We start from the raw sequence: 23,409 nt of genomic DNA, 5'->3' as shown, positions 1-23,409 counted from the left end.
CGCAGCCCCAAACTCCAACCAGTTTCTTACTTAATCCCCCCGATTTAAATTCCAGGGCTACAGCAGACTTCCCCGAAACGGTCCATTTTCTTTTTTCTGAGGACACCATCAGAATGTTTAGTGGACCTGAGCAGATCAGCATGACGGAGAAATCCACCAGATACGGTGGATATGATGGACACAGGTGGCTGGTCATGCGTTGGCTCATTTTGTATCTCAGTATTTTTTTTTGGATGCTAATCAAGATAAAAAATATTAAGGAGTTTGATTCTTAAATAGCAAGTCAATTAAAATGAATGCAAAAAAGTTAGTTAGCAGCAAAAACTGGTCACTTATTAAGAAAATGGTCAGAATGAAAAGCTGCAGGCTCAGTAGCGCCCGAGCACAAGAGTCCGAGACCCCTGATATGACATGTAGGCGCTACATAAGGATACTCGCTACCCGTCCATGGTGGAATGAAATTGAAGTAATCAACGTCGATCTCAGCGTATTCAACATTAACATCTATTGGAATGCATTTTGAAAAACATAGTACTAAAATGCATTTCATTTGTCATTCCAACAGAGGGTACATCACAAATGTTCATAGTAATAAGATGCATTACTACAAATGTTTGTGATGTGCCATGTATCTGTCAGAATGAGAAATGAAATGCATTTTATTACTACAAATGTTTGATGCCCCATCTGTCAGAATGACAAATCCAATACAGTTTATTATTACAAATGTTTGATGCGCCATCTGTTGGAATAATAAATGCCATGCATTTTATTACTACAAATGTTTGAATGACAGAGACATAGCAGCCAGATGAACACACAGATACTCGGACACGTATCCTTTACTAAGGACTGTGGTGAAAGGCCCACTTATTTTCTTAACCCATTCCAGCCCTTAAAGTGGGTCAAGGGGAGCTGTAGCCATTCTGGTAACATCCGATCCGGACCAGCTGACTCCTGGTACATTTAATGACACCAGTTAATGTCACATGTACTTACCCTGAAGATGCAGAAAACCCAACTTAATGTCATGACAGGGACCGTGGTTGTTGCTAATGACGCGCCCAGTGTGTCGTCTTTCGGTTTTATGTTTAGATTTGCATTGAACACCAACCTGCATCACCTCTCCAGGGTGAAAGCTGCGCAAAGGCACTATACGGGTACTTGCCAGTATTTACAGATGTTAACGCATTGCATACACAAACTGGTCCCCTGCAGTCCACAGAGATGACCGCTTCTCAACTGAAAGTTGCACTCCATCCAAAACCATAAAAAAAATTTTCAATCTCATGCTTTCATGAAGAACAAGAGAAAAGAGTTTAGCATCTAATGGAACGTAACAGTCACCAATGCTGGTCAAGAAAACAAGAATTCTCACGCTACTTGTGTCTCACAATCCGTACGTCTGCTATGCAGTCGAATGCTCAAAATGTGCAAAAAGTAGGAATTTTTCTTCCACTATTGATATTTAATTCTGTAAAAAGTACAACACGTTCCCTCAATTCTGTGCTTTTCGAGACAGGTCTTTTGACCAATGAATGAGGCAGAGAGGCGGGTCTTCAATTCATGTGTGTGTGTGTGTGCACATGTATTTTCCGTCTTTATTCACAGAAGCGTTTTCTGGAAGCAGTTTATTTAAAACCTGTGGTAGTAAAAAAAAAAAACACGCCAGGAATGTTGTGAGCAAACAAATGGATGAATTTGCACGTGGATTACACGACACGAGTAACGCGAGACGTTTCGATATCTTTTGTTTTTCTCCTGTGTTGGCTGCCCACCATGACCGCTGAATTATAAACTAAATGTGAGATTAAAGACATTTGCTTGCCCGTGTGGCCAAGTAACCTGGGCGGAGTGGTCCTTGAAGTCCCCTTGGGTTTCATATCCTAGAGCACCTTACACCACACACTTAATGGATCAAGAGGACTCGAGGGCACAAGCGAGTTCAACAAATGACGGCAGACGAGTGGGACTCATGGACACCAGAGAGAGTCTCGTCCACAGCGTGTATGCGGTGGGCCTTTTCCCAATCAGGGAGGCAGACCACCATTGATGTCCATCACCTGCTGACAGATGAGTTGAGAGGAAGCAATAGAAACCATTTGGGACTCGGCGCCCACTAAGTGAACGCGGAGTGCATTAAAGGTGGGCTGTGCTGCGTTCAATGACAACGTGTGGAATGAATGACCAAGTCGTGTGGACAGTAGGACTTTAGGGACCTCCAAATTATGTTGGCCAATCGAGGTGAATAGGCTGGCCAAGCCCATTCTCACCACACATTTTAAAAGCTGGAATCCATCCTGCACCATGAAGTTCTCAGTGATCCCCCAGATCAGCTCCCATACTCACTGGAGATGACAATTACATCGAGAGTCCCGTCTTCAAAACGTATGAGTGGGTCCGCATTGAAAAACGAGAGCAGAGACGGGGCAGCAGGACAACGCAGGGCTTGACAGAAGAAGTGAGAAACTGTGAGCTCCTCCGACGCTTCTCACGCTCACCGCCTAAGCAATCGCCGTTCTCCACATTCCATTCTTGCCCCGTGTGCCTCGACTTTCGGTGACTCATACATTTTTGGGCCTTTAACAGAATAGTGTGGGAGGCAACAGCGAAAGACAATGCAAGGAAAAAGAAAAGAAAAGGCAATCAGGCGATCATCCTTGGCATCTCATGCCTTTTTAAATGGCTCTTAACACACGGACTCCTTAATGGTGCTTTACTGGGTTGTGTGGTGCATTGTAGACCTGCTGCTTGACAGAGACCCATTGCATTCTGGGAATGGCTCTTTGCATATAGATTTGTCTTTTTTTTTTTTTTTTAGACTTGAAAATGTTCCTAATCTGTGGATGAAACAAAACCTTTAACGTAATGTAAGCTACCTGGCAGGAGACAACAGATCAAGAACACCTGAAGTTGGCCCATGTTATGGGATGCAGAGAGTGTCCCTTTAAAAATGACAAACCCATTAGTCTTACCCTGGTAAGAATCTAAAATAAAGAAAGAAATGCGCTTTCTGGAATCTTCACCTGGATTGTTCTTTTGGGAACTAAAAACGCCTTCCCTTACGGTGCCGTCCTGAAGAGCAACTCTGACACCTTCATTTAGAAGTGCAGGCCGCTTGGCAGTGAAGCGGCGTCCCAGGTCACTAGACTAGGTGCATTCTGGGTAATAGTGTGACCGGGACACACCAACTGGGCTCCAGATCTTTAAATGGAAGGCCAGCAGTCAGTCGGCGACCTCTGAACTGGGTTTTAAATTTAAAGTGCTCATTAATAAAACCACATAGTCCCGATTTACAACATGCAGTCGGCAGTAGAGACGGCAGTAGAGACATTATATAAAAAAAAGAAATGAGACACCATAATGGAGTAAGGGTAGGCTGTGTCAGCATGCATATCAGAAAAGGAAAAAAAAAAAAAAAGGTTGTCGTGCACGTCTGTCTGGGGACCACCGCCATGGCACCAATGAGGTAAGCAATACCACCCCAGGACAAGAGGGGGCACTGATGTTATCATCACCCCTCTCTCCCTTCACAGCCAAGAAAAAAGGGTCAAGAGGGACAGCCGATCCCACTCCACCATACAAAGCTGGCATCAGATGTTATACCAACTATAGCAGGGCACAGATTGGCACAGAGCTCCTATTCGTCTTTGCAGTGTGTACCCCTAGAGCTACTGACTGCCATGTGTGTTAACATTAAATACAATACCATTTATTTGTGTATAGCCCAAAAAAATCACTCAAGAAGTGCCACAATGGGCTTCAACAGGCCCAGTTTCTTGACAGCCCCCCCGCCTTGACTCTCTCTAAGACGACAAGACCCTTGTAGGGAAAAAATGGAAGAAACCTTGGGAAAGGCAGTTCAAAGAGAGACCCCTTACCAGGTAGGCTGGGTGTGCAGTGGGCATCAAAAAGAAAAAGGGGGTCAATACAACACAATAGAATACACAGAATAAAACACAAGTAATCCTCAATACAGTAGAAAAATAAAAATATTACAAGTACGGAGCAGAAGATGATGTCACATACCCTCCCTGCGTGGAGTCTGCATGTTCTCCCCGTGTCTGCGTGGGTTTCCTCCCACAGTCCAAAGACATGCAGGTTTGGTGGATTGGCGATTCTAAATTGTCCCTGGTGTGCACTTGGGGTGTGTGTGTGCCCTGCAGTGGGCTGGCGCCCTGCCCAGGGTTTGTTTCCTGCCTTACGCCCTGTGTTGGCTGGGATTGGCTCGTGACCCTGTATTAGGACATAGCGGGTTGGATAATGGATGAATAGAGGATATCCCATAATAGGATTTGGATTTGTTCAGAGCCGCCTCCCGCTATTGGCCATTCCACAGCTGAGACAGCCAATCTGATGGCAGGACCCTTCTACCCAATGATTCCTGCGATCCTCCATCAGGGATGACTTTATCTTAGGCAGGCAAAACAACTTGGTGACCAGGGTGGTACTCTGACCTCTCTTTGGCTCTCCAATATGTCTGCCTCGTCACCTTTTACAAAAGTTAAAGTTTTTTCCACTCCAAAAAGGAAAGAAGGTTAAAGACAACGCTTCAGCTGGGTAGCCATCATCAGGTGTGCCACATTTCCTTTACGACAGTAATTAGATATGAAAGGCACTATGGGGTTTCTGTAAAAACTAAATCTCTCCCTTTGGGACAAATAAAAGTTCCATCTACCTAAAGCTATGCCCCACATTAGGTCTGCTCTTAAAAACGTCGATTTTTTAAATGAAAACAATATCTTTGCCCACACTGGCATTTCCTCATTGTCTCTGCTCACAATACACATGCGACGTGACCTTCACTGGGCCTGCACATCTCAGTGGATGTTTGCTCGTGTTCTTCATGTGCGTTACATCATTTATGGTTTTTAAATTAGGGAAAGCTTGTTCATAGTTGTGACTGAGGAAAGCTAATGTTTTTCAAATTTACACGTGCACAGTGTATAAAAGTCATAGGGCGCTAGAATGATGAGGTCCTACAACCAGTTACACTCGTTCTTGCCAACCCCACCGGTGCGCACGTTGTGAGCTTCTGACTGGACACGTGCATTACGTGACCCGAGTAACGGCCGATTTTATACTGCTGCCCACAGTTGGCTCCCATTCTATCAGAAATGTCTACGTCTGCGCTCTACAAAGCTACGAGATTAAAAACCATTTTCTTGGCCTTCACTACAAATCATATGGGACAATCAACATACATAAAAAATGTTTTTGGGTCGTGTGTTCTCTTAACACATTCCTTCTGCTTTTTATTTTCACAAAAAAAAAGCAAAATATTCACATCTTTTTGCATTAATTGAACACCAAATTACGTAACTTTACATCTCTCTCGTAACTTCTGACAGAAATGCACGTGAGCTAAAAAAAAAATAAAATAAATAATAATAAAAAGTTGTGGCTTAGCAAACAGCAACTCTAAAACATCCCGGGGTACTTACTGTAAATGAAGTACAAGTCACTCACCCAATTACAACACACGTTCCTCTATGGAGGAGCACCCAAGGTCCACAGTTTTTATCCGTCTTGCTGACCCTGAGTGAGGATCAAGAAGAAAATTCAGCTGTGCACGTCAGTCAAAAGCATCGAGAACATCTGACCTCGGAGTCCGTCGAGACGGCCAGTAACTCCACACCACATCATTAGTAACACTTAACTGATCAGGAGGAGTTACTGGGATTTACGTCTTCAGGCTCCACCCCACCCACGACTCCAGCATCCTCTCTAAACTTCTCACAAATACCCATCAGACATCACCAGGCATCTTTAACACGGCACTGCGTGATACGCCCATTAGAATAATGAGGGTTACATCCCTTTGTGGTGCTGAAAAGCTGCTTCAGGCCTGTGTCTCCTCCAGGCTGGACTATTGTAATGCACTCCTCATCGGGATCCCCAGCAAGAGCCTTCAAAAGCTCCAACAAATCCAAAATAGTGCTACATGGATCCTGAGGAGGGTGCGGAAATATGAACACGTCTCGCCAATCCTTCGGTCACTTCATTGGCTCCCAATTCACCTCCATATTGAATACAAACTCGGTCTGCTCACTCACCATGGAACTTCTTACTTTAGATCACAATCCACTACAAGAAACCTTCATCTTGCAAATACCCACCTCCTTTGCGCCCCGTGACCAAACTTGGTACAACGGGTGAGTGAGCCTCTGCAGCCGCCGCTCCGCAGCTCTGGAATGAGAACCTGAGAACACAGCAGATTGTGGGCCATTTTAAAAAACAGCTAAAGACGTTTCTATTTAGGAAAGCATATTAACAAAATTGCCTCTAATTATTGGTTTATCTTTTTTTATCTTGTATTTTTGTTTAAACTTTTTATGTAGCACTTTGAGGTTTACTACAAATGTCAAGTACCTTATAAATAAAATGAATTACTATTATTGCTAGCAATCAAAATGTCTTGAAAAGAATTTACCTTCATTGCTTCTGGCAGTGGACTTCATGCAGTTCTGATTCAGCCAACACTTTTCTTTAACGCACAGGAGAAGAAGAAAGGTGAGAGTCGCTGCCAGTTTCTGTCCAGAAGAACTCCTACGGTAAGGCCCTCTTATATATACACACACACACACACACACACAGGTCAGGCCATCGTCCAGCAGGATGCACTAAAGTCACAGACCAAGGCACGAAAACAAATCCTGGGAGACATTTTTAGAAACTCAAACTTTTGTCGCATTCCCACCGCATGGACTCTCGTAGTTCCTGGTATTTTATTTCTTTTAGAGCGCCAGGGTATGAACCAGTCGCCATCATGGGTGGGGCTCAGGTGATGAAATTGTGCCGATTGGTTGACAACAAGCATTGGCGCCGCCTTACAAATGTGTTTGTGGTTTGGACGTTGGAGAGTTATTGGTGAAGATGGTGCATCACTCGTCAGAGCCACTTCCCTGGTGCGACTCTCCATGCAGTAACATGCCCTGCGCAGTCGAGATCGTGTCAAAGCAACAAGGCGATGAGACTCCCTGTGAACTCACCTCACATTACATTGCACCACATCGCTCTTCTGTTGCACTCTGGGAATGCGAGCCATGAAATTGGCCCAGGAAAACAAGTGTCCCAGGACCCACAATGTACAGAACTCATGGGCTCCCAACAACAACGTGCCTGTGGTGGGGAAACACCTCTAATGGCCCCTGAATTAGATGTGGCCTGCAACCCCTTATGGTGTTGGTGGTGCCAAGAAGATGGGCATTTACGGGACACTAGGCAACACTACCCTGCTGCCAGTCAGTTTAAGAGGGTGGAGAGATGGGGCATCCATGGATCATGTGGGGTGGGACTGTTTGACAAAGAAGGAAAAGCAACAATGACCACTGACCTGTTGTTCAGTTAGGTGATTTATTTATTTATTTAAAGGACAGCAAAATACTGATCCACAGTAACGCAGACACTGCAGTGAAAAACAGAAGTCATCATACAGGTAATCTTCATCATTTAAGAGGTAGAATTTCATAGAAGGACTCTTCTGTTGCAGATTCGCACTGCACAACCATGACATCTGTCTGTAAAAGGACTGTACAAAAACAGCAGATCAACAGGGCAGGGCAGGTCACTACAGTGATTCTGTTTCAGGAGCCTGAAGCCACAAAGGGTACATTTCCACATAAACATTTAAAAAAAAAGAAGAATAAAAGAAATTTGCACAGGAATCAGAAAGACGACAATATTATTTCATTAAATGTCAGATGTTATTTGAAAGCCTTCTGGTGATCCCAGAGGGTCAGAGGCTGGAAGATGCTCACTAGTCTCAAACTGGGCCAACTGGGCAGCACTTGCAGGATGCTTTAAAAACCAATGCATTTCTAGAGTAAAGCTGGACAACCTCTGTCCCCAAACATCAGACGAGTTGGCGTGTGGCACGGAGCAGCAGCCGCCAATTACTGAAAAGCCTGCCACCTCCACGTGGGTGGCCCCAGTCCTGACACAAAGCTCCAGAATGTTCTGGCAATTTTACTTCAGGTTCTGTGGCCCTCACACCGTATTGCCTGGACTTTTCTTTGTTCTGTACTTTATTCACTTTTCTCCACCAACTACATCCCATTTTCAAAAGAATCGCGACAAGAGGTCAAGTTTGTAATACTTCATTCCCTAAGGTGGCCCTTTTGATATATAAAATGTGAGGGTCGACACACTCCTATAATCCTACACGATCTAGTGAGGAGCCACTGTTTGATTAGCTGCCATTCCAATTTTAATAACTACACGTGTAATGAAGAAGGGTGGGAAATGGGACTTTGAATTTGCACCTTACCATGTCAGACCAACTTGTTGAATGTTTGACATTATACTGCATGGGACGACCCGCTTACAGAATACAAAGCGAACCTCCCGACTCAACCTTGGGGGTATCCTTTGTATTATTTAGGGTTGTTTCCCATAAGCCCTACCAGAATTACCACCTTCTAAGGTACCCACTGATTTGTTGCACGCAGGTTACAATTTATTTTCATTAGGCTCCGTGTTTTTATCGATGTTCTATTGATCTTAATGGTCACACTCGTCTATTAGTTTGTACAGCATGATTATGTGTGGGTGGACGGGGTGTAGCGGGTTCTAAATTATTTGGGTGTGCCCATATTCTCGGCATAGTCCTAACTTAATCAATACATTTTCTTCTCCACCGTCTATTTTCTCTTTTTTGAATCCCCACAAGCCGCCCACTGAGCCCACTCATGGTGTTATCCTTATAAATTGCCCCGTTTTTTCAGATGGAAAGTTCTTTTTCAATATTCTTGGGAATTAAAAGCTTTGTATAAATTTTCATTGCATTTTCCTTGTCCCTTTTTATTTTGTTCTTCTAAGTGCTTTTTCAGCATGAGATGTGGCTGAAGTATATTTGAATTACTTAAATCATCAAATCCCAACAGGCACACCACTTTATGGGTGCTCAGGAACACAAAGCCTCACTTTTCTTGATGGAAGAATTGTGTTGCAGGGTGAGATTTTTCACCCGTTCTTTGGGGGTTTCTCATATAACCCAAAACACGGTGGCCCGGCATAACACGTGCAAGACGGACAGGAACCTTTGTGCAGCAAATTCAGAAAATATGCAAGGACCACAGCCGTCCTTTCAAGTGTCCTAGGCCGCAGGTTTTAACTTCAACCAATTTCTAAATTAGAGCCCATTTATTAGCTGCTAAGGCAATCTCTCTTTTTTGAGCTTAGATTCTTAACTCTCAGGTTACGATTCAGAACCCTTAATTGCTCTCTTTAGTTTAAAACATTTTAATTGCGTATCGGTCAATAATGACATGAAAAGGACGAAGGAACCACCAGCTCTACAGCTAACTTGGTTCCATTTAAAAAATGGCGTACTGTGTATGCATCATGAGCTGCCAGTGCAAATAAAATGTTTAGAAATAAATATGAGAAACAAGGGAATGACTGCCCACAAAAACACGAAAGGGAAAATCCTCAGTGTGATCATCATTAGTACTTGAGTAACGAAATCACAACCAAGCCACATAATGAAATTCAATTAGGGTTAGGGTTAAACTGGGTAGAAAGAAAACCTGCAGGCCTCCAGGACTGAAATGGAGGACCCGGCGCTAAAATTCACAGAAGGCGTATCTGTGGGCCGCAAGCTGCTCAAAGCTAACTCATGAAAATATTATTAAAAGTCCCGAGGCCGCACAGCATTGTCTTCCAGCAGGCCCGCTCCATTTCACTTCAGCCACCTTACAGATCTGTGAGCCAGCAAAGGTGCACAAATGAACTGCAAAACGTTTACCATAAAAATATTACTTTGATAGGACGCATGGGATAAAAGGTACACCATTTATGTGAAAAAATAATCTCCATCAAATTCTTTCTTCTAAAAATAAAATGGTATATATATATATATATATATATATTATATAAAAACAGCTTGTTTAAAAATTTCCCAGTGTGCTTCTGTTACACACAAGACTTTTTAATAAAAAAAAAAAAAAACTCCATTGCCTTTTCAGTCTTGAAAAGAAAACAAAAAAAAATAAAATAAAAGCCATCTTAAACACTCATCCCAGAGAGTCGGCTGGAGAGCTTTTTATTCTCCCTGTAGCACTGACAGCATGGAGGAGGACGGGGGCGGCTGGCTGTCTCCACGCGAGCGACGGCTCGTTTGTCTCCGGCTTTCTCCATTGTGCTTCAGCTTCAACGCAGAAGTGCCGCTTTAGTACTGAACATATTCAGATTGAAGGGACTGAAAAAAAGGGAAAAAGAAAAAAGAAAAATGAAACACATCCGAGCACATTGTAAAAGCTAAAGTACAATGCTGGGAATAATAGAGAGAAGCGCAGACAAGAAGTGGCTCACTTCGTTTAAGCAGGCTGATGACATCTGCTTTTATGACCCATGAAGGAAGGCAGACAGTGCAAATGGAATCACATTAGCACCAGGGTGTTGAAGCAGCGCCCGCTGATTGGTGGGCATGTGCAAAACAAACTGCTCAAGAGCAGACTTTTAATGGCATGAGCTTCACAGGCTCGCGCACCAGAGTCAAGGGGGCAAGGAAAACAACAGCTGGCACATGCCATTGACTTCAAGACTTAAAACTCAATCAGCCTATTATGCGTTCGAAAGAAGGTATCCTGGTGCTCAGGTGACTTGTTTTATATTATAGCGTCTGTCAAACAGCTACAGAGGACCTACCACAAACTGCTAAATTGTACAACGCTGGTTGGTATCCTAAGGCTGGTGCCAAGGGCTTCAAGAAAACCGTCAATCACCTGCACTGTACGCATTACTTGTCATAAGCCACTGAAGACGGACCCTCCGACAGGTCTAGGAAAACCACTTCCGACCCCCCTCATCTACACAAACCAAAGTCAAGCAACATCAGGAGAATATACAATGGAGAGGCACATAAGCAGGAGGACAGCAGGGGTGCCTTGTGTGCAAGTATTACGCTTGTAGTTGCCAGGTCTACTTCGCTCAGCTTCAGATTCATCTTCTTTGTGTTTCAGCCCACTTGCTCATCAGTAAGACTCCATAAGTCTCACGTGAACGTCACCTGCCTAGAACGCTTCCCACAGCTCTAGGGTACAGCCACACACACACACACACACACCACTCCATTGCTGGCATCCTACTAAAAGATGGCATGCACATCGAATTGCTCAGCGGGCCCTTCATTCTAAAGCAGAAGGCGGTCGTCGTCATTTGTGTGTGTGGACTTGAGGTTCACTCTGGCATGTCTGGTCAGTGTCTGTACTTCTCCCAACTCCATGCACGCGTTTGTGGTTATTCATATGTACGCAAGCTCCCCAGTTTTGTGGGCGTTTGTTTGCTGGCGTGAAGCTTCACTCTCTCATCTGTTAGCATATGGATCTCTCAATTTTAGCACTTCTTCCAAGCAGCATTGCTTAATAAAACTATTTAAACAGAAACTTTTTGGGGTTGAGATATATTCAGCTCTTGCAGGTTTCAGCATCCAGCGCTAATTCAGTGGGATCCTGAACAGGCTGCTGTGCACCCAAACTGTAAAGGACTAAAGAAAGGGGGCCATTTGCACCTCTCTATGGAGGACACAAAACAAAGACCAGAGCTGACTGCACTGAGGCCGTAGTGAATTAGTGAAAACAGAGAAAAAATAAGCAGCAGAAAAAGTACAGGTGAAGGAGGAGATGTGGTAGAAGAGGAGGAATTGGACCAGCAGTTAAAGAAGGGTTTAGAAAAAAAAAAAAAAATGCAAGTACAACTTACAGGGATTGAACGGCTTAAATATCGTGCCGTGGAGGATGTGAGGCCCGCATACTGCGGCCGGTGAGAGCCGTACTCATCTGACAGTCTGCTGGGCTTAATGGCGTACCTAGGGATACCTTTGGTGGCGTTGCGGCTCTGCTGCTGGTTGTTGTTCAGCTCGGCCACTGGGGGGCTGCTGTTTAAGTAATCAGACGGGTGAGAACAAATAAAGCCCGTCCTTGTGGGAGCTGGCGAGGGCGTCTCATCGACAGTAGCACTGAGGTTTCCGAGAGAACTGGCTAACCTTGAGTTTACGGAGAAGCTGAGATGGATACAAGACATGTGGGAGACAAACACAAAAATGGTATGAGCACAACATACAGTGATGAGTTCATGCCACCATCTGGACAGCACAACATGGAACACAATATTCATGCACCTGCAGTAACAGTGAAGGCGAGATTCACCATACAGAGACTGAATTCCACCTGCTTTGACGACACTTGCTCATTATATACAAAGAGTAAGATGTGAAAACAGTCCTACACCAAATACGTGGCGTTAACATGAAAAGGAGCCATGTTTGGCAGTTTTTTGCTCATTGGGGGTCTTGCACATGATCAAAAACACATGCAATTAAGAAAACATTCTTTTGCAATTGTGGTGTTTAAGATATGCAGTTTGAAATGTTAAACTTTACGAGAATGTTAGGTGAATCACTCTGAAGAGGAGATATATTAAAAAAAACAAACAAACCTGAGAATCTTAAATATCTTTCAAATTACCATGAAATTATACTGGGATCTAAATATTCTGGTAGAATTGATTGATTTCTGTCCCTCGCCCCATTTAGCTCACACCTGGGACTGAAGCTAAGCCTTGTGACAGGCTGTGCAGTATAGCTGGGACTTGCAGGACATTAAACAAAATCAACACACATGGCCTTGTTCAAGCGTTATGCAGGATAAAAGAGAAGTTGAATTTCCACTAAAATTAAAATTTAAACATGAAAGCACAGCAACGTCTTAACTCTTGACCAGGACTTCATTCTTAAGAGTGTTGGCCCCCTAGCAGGCCCAGGCTTTTTGCACTGCGTCGTTGAAGGGCAGTGGAGGTTTTATTGCTGACCTTCCGTTATGTAATTTCTCACTGGCCACTTGCCTGAACAAACAATCACCTTATCTTCGCTCCACAATACTGGGCAAGGCAGTATACAAAATTATGTCAATCAACAGGTATAAATGTATTAAATTATCGTTAAAGATCCTGACCGATAACGAATAGGGTATTTCTCAAGACATATGGTACAAGCATATGAACTTTACATCCAGCCTAAGAGGCACCACACCTTTTCAAATTGGAACCCGAGGACACGGGACCCCTGCCTATTCTCTTGGCGATGGCCGAACTGGAGTTGGAGACTTTTGAAGTCTTCAGTGGAGACATTGAACCCTGGGACCCAGCTGAGGTATTGATTCTGTTCAGAAAATAAGACAACAGTCTTCAGTATTACATTGGCATCCATATTTACTCTCTTACACATTACATAACATTCCAGAGACCTGACAAATTCAATTTTGTCACACAAAGCTATCAAAAAAAAAAAATCTGTTTTAGAATTACAAAAAAGTAAAGTGTGTGGCACCTGGGGGTCCATAAGAGATTACAAAGCACTAATGAAACAATTTCATGAAGTGCAGAGACAAATGCCATATTAATGAGTTGCACCATAAACTGAAATACAGAAAAATAGTCAAACTCGGTTTATAATGATTTCTTGGTTATAATGGAAAATATATATATATTTTTGAAAGATATACCAGCTATTCGCATATAAATTTACCCAGTGATAAGCAAAATCTTGGTCATTACAAACACCTGACCACATCCAGGACTTTTGCGAGCCACTTAGATAAGAAATTTATTACGTATTTAAATTTATTCTGCTATTGCCTGGAACAATGTGACGACTGTTACCATACAGAATTGCTTCAGGAAATCAACATCTGATATTTTTGAAGAAGAGGACGAATTAACGTTATCTACATGGGTTCACTTAAACAATATTGAAATTAATAATGTAAATTATTACGATTATCAACACGTGGATGACGAATTGTTTACTAGAAGAATTCCTACTGAAAATGAAATCAAATGCGTTGCTTCAAAAAAAGAAGATGACGATTAAGATGACAAGGAGGAAGACGCCGCTGGCATATTGGATTTACCAGAACGCAGTTTACCAACATTGTTTGATGCCGAATACGCCTGCAATAGATTGATGGCATTTTAACAAGGGACTGATGCGAAAAAGCAAGTGTTGGATCCATTAAGAGGCCAACTGCATGACTGTAGATTACAAAGTTGAAAACAAAAAAGTTTTTTGTACTTTCTTAGAAAATAGTATATTGTATGTACTTAATGTATGTTTTCATTAAGGGCTAAATGTTTCTTTTTTTCAATAAATCACTATTACTTTAATAGACCGAGTTAGTTTTTGTCAGATTCGCATTTCCCGGTTATAGTGAATTCTGCTTATAACGAGCGAAGAGTGTCGGCCCCGTCAAACTCACTATAAACGAGTTTGACTGTATTTTACATTGACTTTATGTCAATGGACTTCAGGATTATCATTTCTGAGGTAGTACAAAGACGAGGGAAATCATTTTATATTCAGAGAAATAAGTTACGTTAGCTTGAACAAAAGGTTGTTTTGGAACAGTGCCCCCCAGACCTCTCGTTTTCCAGTTAACAGATTTATTTAAGACCTCATCAGCATACAAATTCAGCACTAGAGATGGCAGCTCCTTTAGTCTGCCAAACATGCGGTTTCCACAAAAACTGAATACAATCAAACTGGATACCAAAGAAAACACCAATGCAGTACCTGAAAGGTTGTGAAGGTGATCTTGTGTGCATTTTCATATCATCTAGCCTAAAAGACAAAATGTGGTAATTTCACAATTAATAAAAAAAATTACGGATTAAATCATCTCTGACCTTGCAGACATTCAGAGACAGATGCAATTCCTTCACGTTACTGCAAGAACCCCTCGGCGAGACATCCTTTGCTTTACTGCCATTACAGGTGCTGCTCCACTGTGTATGTCTGTCTTGTTCTTGAGAAGGAGCTTTGTGATGATTATTCTACACAACTGAAGAACCACCAATAAAATAAATGGAAATTACCAGAAGCAAATCCGCCAGTGGAGGGCAGTATTGTGAAATTACTCTGTTAAGGAACGATACAGTAATATTGTACCAAACTTTCTTTTCCAAAAATAGTGGTGGATAGGCAAGAGGGATTTAATGAGTGGAGGGAGACAGAAGAAATCTGTATGGAATACAAGATATTTTACATTTTGTTTCTTTTTTTTGAAAAAAGACAGCAGATCAAAAAGAGGCAGAAATGCAAATGGTTTTCTTTATAAAATGAAAAGACAGTGGCCTCTAACTTTATAATTTTTCTAAGATGAGTTGTGTGCTCTTTTTGCAGATGATGTTGTCCTGTTTGCTTCATCAGGCCATGATCTTCAGCTCTCGCTGGATCGGTTCGCAGCTGAGTGTGAAGTGGCTGGGATGAGAATCAGCACCTCCAAATCCAAGACCATGGTCCTCAGCCGGAAAAGGGTGGAGTGCCCTCTCAGGGTTGGGGGCGAGATCCTGCCCCAAGTGGAGGAGTTTAAGTATCTCGGGTCTTGTTCACGAGTGAGGGAAGAATGGAGCGTGAGATCGACAGGCGGATCAGTGCGGCATCCGCAGTGATGCAGGCTCTGCATCGGTCTGTCGTGGTGAAAAAAGAGCTGAGCCGTAAGGCAAAGCTCTCAATTTACCAGTCGATCTACGCTCCTACCCTCGCCTATGGTCATGAGCTATGGGTAGTGACCGAAAGAACGAGATCGCGAATACAAGCGGCTGAAATGAGTTTCCTCCGCAGGGTGTCTGGGCTTTCCCTTAAAGATAGGGTGAGGAGCTCAGAGTAGAGCCGCTGCTCCTCCGCATCCAGAGGAGTCAGATGAGGTGGCTCGGGCATCTGATCAGGATGCCTCCTGGACACCTCCCTGGTGGTGTGTTCCGGGCACGTCCAACCGGGAGGAGGCCCTGGGGAAAACCCAGGACATGCTGGAGGGACTATGTCTCCCGGCTGGCCTGGGAATGCCTTGGGATTCTCCCGGAAGAGCATGGAAGAAGTGGCCGGGAAGAGGGAAGTCTGGGCTTCTCTGCTTAAGCTGCTACCCCCGCAACCCGACCTCGGATAACCGGAAGAGGATGGATGGAGTTGCGTGCTTATGTAGTTGGGGAAAATTCAAGTCCACGTAGTCCTCCACTCAGTAATAAATGAAAATAGCACGCTAAAGATGTCAGGAGGAAGTCTTGTAAAGCCAAGGCAAGATTGTCAGACAGCATTTTGAAAGGTGTAAGCGGTTTGCGAGCACAGTCAGCATTACCTGAGAGCTCCGGTAGTGGCCGATCTGGGCTGTCTTCTGCTTTTTAAGGCACGTAGTTTGTCTCCCTGTGTCATTAAAAATCCATCATCTGTGTAATCATTCTGCAGCAAAACAGAGGAGGCCATTATATCACGAGTACTGAAAAATTCTAAGAAGAGTAGGACATTATTACAGTGCAAGGGATAAAAAGATGACCCTCATTTATGGTATTACTGCACAGTACCAAGTTAAACATCACACACATGTACCCCCTTATACAGCAGGGCAACAAAACAATCACATACAGAGAACATTGAAATAACAGCGATGTTCACAGAGAATCTTTATACAGAATACGCTAGCGTGGCTGTCCGTTTGTTTGTCCAGGATTTTAAATCACCTGTAGCTCACAAACCGTTTGAACTACTGACCTAAAATTTGGTACACATACACTACGTGACGTCTACGATCCGATTCTGGAGTGATGATTGACCTCCAAGGTTATTCCTCCTTTTATTTTATTGTAGAATCAACTCCTGCAGTGGGCAGGCGCCCTGCCCGGTGTTTGTTCCTGCCTTGCACCCTGTGTTGGCTGGGATTGGCTCCGGCAGACCCCTGTGACCCTGTGTTAGGATATAGCGGGTTGGACAATGATGGACTGACTGTAGTATCAACTCTCGGCAGCAGCCAGCAGGGCAGGCGTGTGGTGAATGCGTACGGGTGCCATTCTCATTCCATACCACCTTCGCGGTCACTTCCCCTACCTCTTCATATCTTAAATCATTCTTCAGGCAGATTGAAGACGCAAGTGCCAGCTTAAGTGAAAAATTAAAGAAAACATACTTAATTACAAAACAAAAACTAACTTAATCAGTTTTAACGTGAAAAGATACCAACGAAAGAAGGGAAGAAACGGGACACTAGGGTGGAGGGAAGAAGAGCTGCTCAGGAAGCAGCAAGCATGTCAACCTCTGAGCAAACAAACGATAAACGGACAGAGAAAGAGGATGAGAACTAGGAATGGTCAAATCAAGTGGATTCACTGTACGTTATCATGCAGTGCGCTTCAAAATAACTGCAGCTTTTTGAAAATGAAGTGTTTTGAATGCAGTAGACGCTTAAATGTATAGCATCTGTCTTAGAAATAGCATGAAGAGACTAATGCAACAGTTGGATAAACAGATAAAATGCCCTAGGTAGCTTAAGAAGTGACTAACTGCCATGTGTACAATAAGACTTGCCAGTTGCCACATACGGTTTTCCATAAAAGAATAAGAGCAGAACTTAAGAGAGATTTAAGGATTAGAATGTGGTAGAAATGACACTTATTTACGTATGCCATTTGGATGTGGAAGCTATTGAACAAATCAGAGCAAGGCTTAATTTAACAATGATATGAAAATTCAGTTATCTTTAAGAATGGCTCTTTGTTCTGTGATCATTTGCTGACTGTGGCTGCTCAGGGCACTGTCCTTTAGTTGAGTGTTGTCCCCTCTTCATGAGGGGGGATTAAAGACAGGTCAGGTCAGGTTGGGGAGCATGCACTGGTACAGCACGTTGCAACACCCACCACATGACAAATCAGCTTGGGATCCTGGTTGGCAACCCTCCAGGCAGACACGCGGTCCAGTCCCACCCTGCGGAAATGACTGCCTGCTGCAGCCAGGTATTATGTGGGTGTCCCCTTGGCCTGGTCCAGCGACTCGGGTCCTCTACAAGAAGGATCCTACAAGCTGGATCACCCTCGGGGAATCGCGCCACATTGTCATAGTGCCGTAACAGACACTCCTTCACAATGCATGTCATATGCCTCATTTGGGACTCCGTGAGCAACACAAAGTCAAACCAGCAGTAGCCAAGGATTCTCCAAAGAGACACACATGAAGGAGTCCAGTCTTCATCTCAAGTCACTGGAGAGCGTTCATGTCTCGCAACCATATAGCAAGACAGGAAGCACCAGGACTCTAAAGACTTGGACCTTCGTCCTTTTGCTGAGATATCGGGAGCGCCACAAACCCTTTTCCAGCGACCTCATGACCCCCAATGCTCTCCCAATCCGTCTACTGACCTCATAGGAAGAGTCACCAGAGACCTGAATGTCCCTGCAGAGGTAAGTAAATCTCCTGACGAGGTTTACTTGTCTACCTGGTTCCTGACTCAGAGGTCCCAGTTGAGGACAAATTTCTCTCGTTAATACTGGGGGCTCCACCTCCTGCTGACTTCTCTCACCCACCCTCGGGTTTGGTTAACCGGATATTCTATTTCAAGAGATTTTTATTTTCATGGGAATTGTTACATATGCATTATTTTCACTTTTACTTTAAAACTTAAGTTAAAAAATATTTGGAATTAACTTTTCTTCAAGATCGCATTGAATTTAGATTCTGTGTTTGGAGTTAACATCGTTACAACACAATATATAATGCCTGTGATTGAATTTCGTTTCTTTCTCCCTAATAAAAAAAATGAGTTTTTCAAATGTTTGTCCCTGTGATTTGTTAATTGTCATAGCAAATGCTATTCTAACTGTAAACATTTTAATACGAATGGCATATCGAGATCTCCTTTGGTGTCTAATGTTATCCGCGGAAGATGTGCTACATTACCTTTCTTGTCACCTGTTAAAATTTGTTAAGAATTGTTCGACCAATTTTTAATATGACTAATCTTGTTCCATTGCACAGCCCATCACTCAAACAGAAATTAAGCAATAACATTACAACACGTCCTTCTTTCAACAGTAATTCGGCCGCTGGAAGACTCAACGGTGTTAACGCTTGTAGATATTCTTCATGATATTGTAAATTGATGTTTTCACCTTCCGCACCATCACCACCAACTGCTTCAGCATAGTCTATTGATAAGCATCTAATCAATTTGCTGTGTAACCGATCGAAAATTTTCACGTTAATCCGTTTGACTTTGTTTCTTGCTGCCATATTTAGATGAATGGATGATTCTAAACTGGATCTTCATAAGTGTGTGTGTGTTCATAAGTAAGCCCTTTAATGGATTGGTGTCTGTCCAAGTTAAATGCCGGAATGCACCGGATGACCGCGGTTCTGTTTGAAAATAGTTGTAAATATGGCATGACTTGAAAGAATCTCATGGTAAGTCTCCGTCTCGCAGGACTTCCTTCCAAAAAGTCTCTTCAAAAAGTCTTGTCTCGTCCCAAGATTTTTTTATTATAACAAAGAGATATTTCCAATGTAAATTTCTTCCACATATTACAAAGATGACCTTGAAATATGTTATCAGGAGCAAATATGGGCGCATGAAGGTCTGCCAATACAGGTTAAGATTGTCCTGTCCACTTCTTTAAGTGTTACAAATGGTCCTTATGTCTACTTCGTAACCGGTGAAGATACTCTTAAATCCATTAGTAAGACGGACAAATAGCTCAAAGAAAGTTTTTTTATTGTTTATCTGCTTATTTATTAATAAATTGTGGGCATTTGAAAGAGTTTTCTATTGGGATATCAGACTATCCCTTTCAAAAATTATTATAATACTTCATTGCAAGTCCACACAGAACTGAATTCATGCTGAAGCAATTAACTCTGGAAAGTTTTTATCTTAAGTCCTCAAAGCCTGAATTCCAGTCATACCAGCAGTCCACAGAAATATATCACCACTAACATAAAAAGGATCGACTCTTAAATATTATGTTCCCTGCACAAAAGAGAGACGCATCTTAAAACTTAGTATGATTAAAACAAACCAAATGGAGACAGGCAATGTCTCCTTTTACCCCTCCAACTCAGCCTAGACGTGGCTCTGATGTCCCCATGTCATCAGAGCGAGCTAAAAACCTTATACGTTTGAATCCGAACAGTGGGACAGATTAATTTCCCCATTGCTGCTGCCAAGTTTTAAAAGAGAAAAGAAAACAGAATGGACTCTGGTGTTCACAAACTCAAAACACTACTTTAATAAACTAGGAGATGATCCCTCTCACCCAGAGCTGCTTTACGATTCATTTACTGACAACTCCTTATTCTTTTCTATTTTGCGTGTTTTAGGTTGTTGCTTTATCATTTTTGTTTGCTTTGTATAGCTGTATCATCGTTGCACAGCAGTTACTGCTACTGCTAACAGATCCAGAATTCTGTGTTCAAGTCCTATGGAATCTGCATGTTCTCCCCACATCACAAATACATGCAGTTAGTTTCATCAGCAACTCTAAATTGGTGTGTCGTGCGTGTGGGTTTGACACCAACTCTTCTCCTGACACTGCACTGGATAAGTGGGTTGAAAAATGAACTGAAGGATGAAGTGGTGCAAAGAAGCCAGTAAGGAGACATGGGAACCCTCAGCCTAAAACTCAAACACACAAGCAGAACGAGTGGTCAAGGACACTGCTTTATTTAATGTGTGTATTTCAGAATGGGTCCTAATCCACTGGGCCCTTGAGCAAGGCCCAACCTGACAATTACTCCAAGGGGGCCATATAATGCCTGACCCCGCACACTGACCTCCAAGGTCATGCAAAAAGATCATTTCCCCTCAGGGATTAATAAAAAAAAAATCAAAATATACAGTAAATGGCAAACTGAGAGCCAGCAGGTGTTTACAGTGCACTGGAAAACTTGAGCTTCTGAGTCACACTGCCAGCAAAGTTTTTTTTGCATGTCTCACTCTGTATTTCTCACTCGAAATCATGATTCATTTGTAGATTTTCACACCACAGCACAAATTGTGCCCTCCAATTAAACTAATTTTTTTATAAGCCTAGGAATCTAAAGCTCAAAACACAAAGAAATCTTGCAATTATCTAATTAGACAACAATTGCATCCATTTATTCAGCTAGCCCAGTCGTCTAAAGTGAATTACAAACCCAAAGTGTACAGTTGCTTTCAATGCTCTGGAATGTGAGCAATGGCACAGGGTGAAGTGTTTAGACAGTGGTGGAGATTAAAATGAAATTCCTCTGAACTTATATAACAGTTCTCAGCAGTGACTGAAAACATCTTCGTGCACGGTCCATTTGCTTTTATAATAAAGCGTTAGCCTTGTGTAATTAGTCTGCACATTCCTTCCTCCCCCATGTCTCCTGGTGCTGACCCTCATCCGACTTGTTCTGAAAAGAACTGCATGTTAAGAGGTTTTTAAAAAAAGTGTCCCTGGGGGAGGTACAGGGACACTGTGTGTGTGTGTGTGTGTGTGTGTGTGTGTGTGTGTGTGTATATACGCAAGAAAGAGTGGGATGGTGGTCCATCTAAGGATAACTGCTGCCTTATGGTAGATGCTACCAAGAAAGGCTGCAGCTATCAGTTACTTTAAATCACACTACGTAGTATTCAGAATGCCATGTATAAAAAAAAAAAAAAAAGTTTTGGTGGGTTGAAGTTAACTGTTTAATGTTCCACAGCACAAAAACGGAGCAGACTGCATCAGCTGCCTTGTGATTTGATGTAGTATCTTCACATGGTGAACCCAATCCTCATTACAGGTTACAGCAAATTTAATTATGTCAGCAGTGATTAAGCTATGGAAATAAACCAAAATAGCAAAGACAATTCAATATTGATATTTTCACTTGTTGCTTAAATCATTTGGAGACCTCACCATTATCTATCTATCACATCTGTGCTATTACTTTACATTCTTGTATGAAACACAGTTATTATGAGGAACGGTGGAAGCAGGACTATAAAGGTGAAAATGAGATTACGAGAATTTAAAAGAAAAAAAAAAAAAAAAAAAGGACAAAAAGTACTGATAATGAGGAAAACAAATAAAAAGGACCTGATAGAATACTACTAGAAGAACTTCAAGTTCACAGGTAGGAAATTATTAATTCAAACATGATGTTTAGGCAGTTAAGGTGCTGGATAGCAGACATTTGCAGGTAAACATTAGCTTGATGAAGTGAAGGGGCTTCCATAGACGGACTTAAAGCAAGCTTTATAGTACAGCATCTTGAAACAGTGAAGCCAATCCCAAAGAATCTTCATAGATACAGCACAATTGCTTTATTTCTGCAATATGAGTTACTACATCAGGTCAAGTTAGTGGCAGCCAATGATGCATCAGCCTTTTGCCTTCCTCACAGCGCCATACTGCTCCAAACACACTGCAGATGGGTCTTGGCTTAGGAACAAATTCTGTTCATGTGTATGTCTGTCACCTGACTTTGTATATTAAGATTAATCTTGCAACAAACAATGCCCATAAGTTGGAATTCAACAAAAAAGCATAATGCTTTATTATGTATTTTTAGTACTAGGGTGTTGTACCATGTTAGCCATTATGGATGTAGTGAGATGTCAAGCAAAATGACACCTTTTATTGGCTAACTAAAGATTACAATATGCAAGCTTTCGAGCCAACTCAGGCCCCTTCTGTATTGCATCTCGCCTGAAGGGGCCCGAGTAGCGTCGAAAGCTTGCATATTGTAATCTTTAGTTAGCCAATAAAAGGTGTCATTTTGCTTGACTTATGTATTTTTAGGAAAACATTTCTAATTTTAATAAAATAAGAATGAAGCAATATTAGTGTCATTTACATAATAAAACAAATAATTTAAGAGTTTGAACCACTGATATGTAGTTTGCTGATTTTCTGTTTCCTCCTGCATATAAAAGAGGGTTTTCTCAAAAAAATAAATAGTGGAGGTAGTCAGTCAAACCTGTCCACGCTCTGTATGATTTATAACGTGTTGGTCAAGTTGACGAATTTGTGGACAACAGTAGAATTCTTATTGGAGGACTCACGCTTGCAACATCGGTATGGGGAAGAGCAGTAGTCAAGTATCTACAATGACGGAGACAGTTTTGTGGTGAGGCATTCTGTAATCCAAAAAGGTGGCACCATTCTCTCTGCAATTTTTCCAGTCATATCTCGTGCAAATTAATGGTTTTTTAAAGTATGGCTTTATCCTTTTTCATGCCTCCAACTAGAAGAGCTCTTACATTGAAGTAATGCTGTGATACACAACCTACTCTACGGACCATAAGCTGTCTGTACATCATCTATAGCAATCCAAATACACCCCCAACCCAAAAAAATGTGGGCAAAGAACACACACACACACACAGTAGCCTACCTCCTCCATGAGGTCCATGTTCTGTGTCTTGTAAATGCTTCCAGTGATAGAAATGTTATCCATGCCCGAGATAATGTGGGACACCCTCTCCTCATCCAGTGGCCTCTGCTTCAGTTTTGACCTGTAGATATCTCCCTGGATCCATAGACTAGACTGCTTACTGTTTCAAATACATATAATGAAGTGAAAATAAATTAAATCATATATAATACACATTTATAATGCAAACTAATCAACTTTTTTAACCCATT

The 23,409-nt window shown here is 42.3% G+C and overlaps 1 protein-coding gene across 6 annotated transcripts in view; it reads right to left on the bottom strand.

The window, feature by feature from the left end:
- Window positions 1-7,337: 7,337 nt before the first annotated feature.
- cdc14ab (cell division cycle 14Ab) overlaps window positions 7,338-23,409 on the bottom strand; it is an 87,277-nt gene continuing 71,205 nt past the window's right edge. For 4 of the 6 annotated variants that reach the window (XM_039767296.1, XM_039767298.1, XM_039767297.1 and 1 more), the window contains 6 exons: window positions 23,159-23,318; window positions 16,131-16,231; window positions 14,570-14,617; window positions 13,031-13,159; window positions 11,704-12,004; window positions 7,338-10,201 (listed from right to left, as the gene is read on the bottom strand). In XM_039767296.1, coding sequence (XP_039623230.1) covers window positions 10,172-10,201; window positions 11,704-12,004; window positions 13,031-13,159; window positions 14,570-14,617; window positions 16,131-16,231; window positions 23,159-23,318 — 769 coding nt within the window. In that variant the 3' untranslated portion in view covers window positions 7,338-10,171. The remainder of the gene's footprint in view (window positions 10,202-11,703; window positions 12,005-13,030; window positions 13,160-14,569; window positions 14,618-16,130; window positions 16,232-23,158; window positions 23,319-23,409) is intronic. The other 2 variants (XM_039767300.1, XM_039767301.1) reach the window with 1 other exon arrangement.

Source organism: Polypterus senegalus, chromosome 10 (assembly GCF_016835505.1).
Source record: "Polypterus senegalus isolate Bchr_013 chromosome 10, ASM1683550v1, whole genome shotgun sequence".
In the NCBI taxonomy this organism is placed as follows: Eukaryota; Metazoa; Chordata; class Cladistia; order Polypteriformes; family Polypteridae; genus Polypterus; species Polypterus senegalus.
The sequence above is the reverse complement of the archived record's forward strand: the minus strand, read 5'-3'. Positions and strand labels throughout refer to the sequence as shown.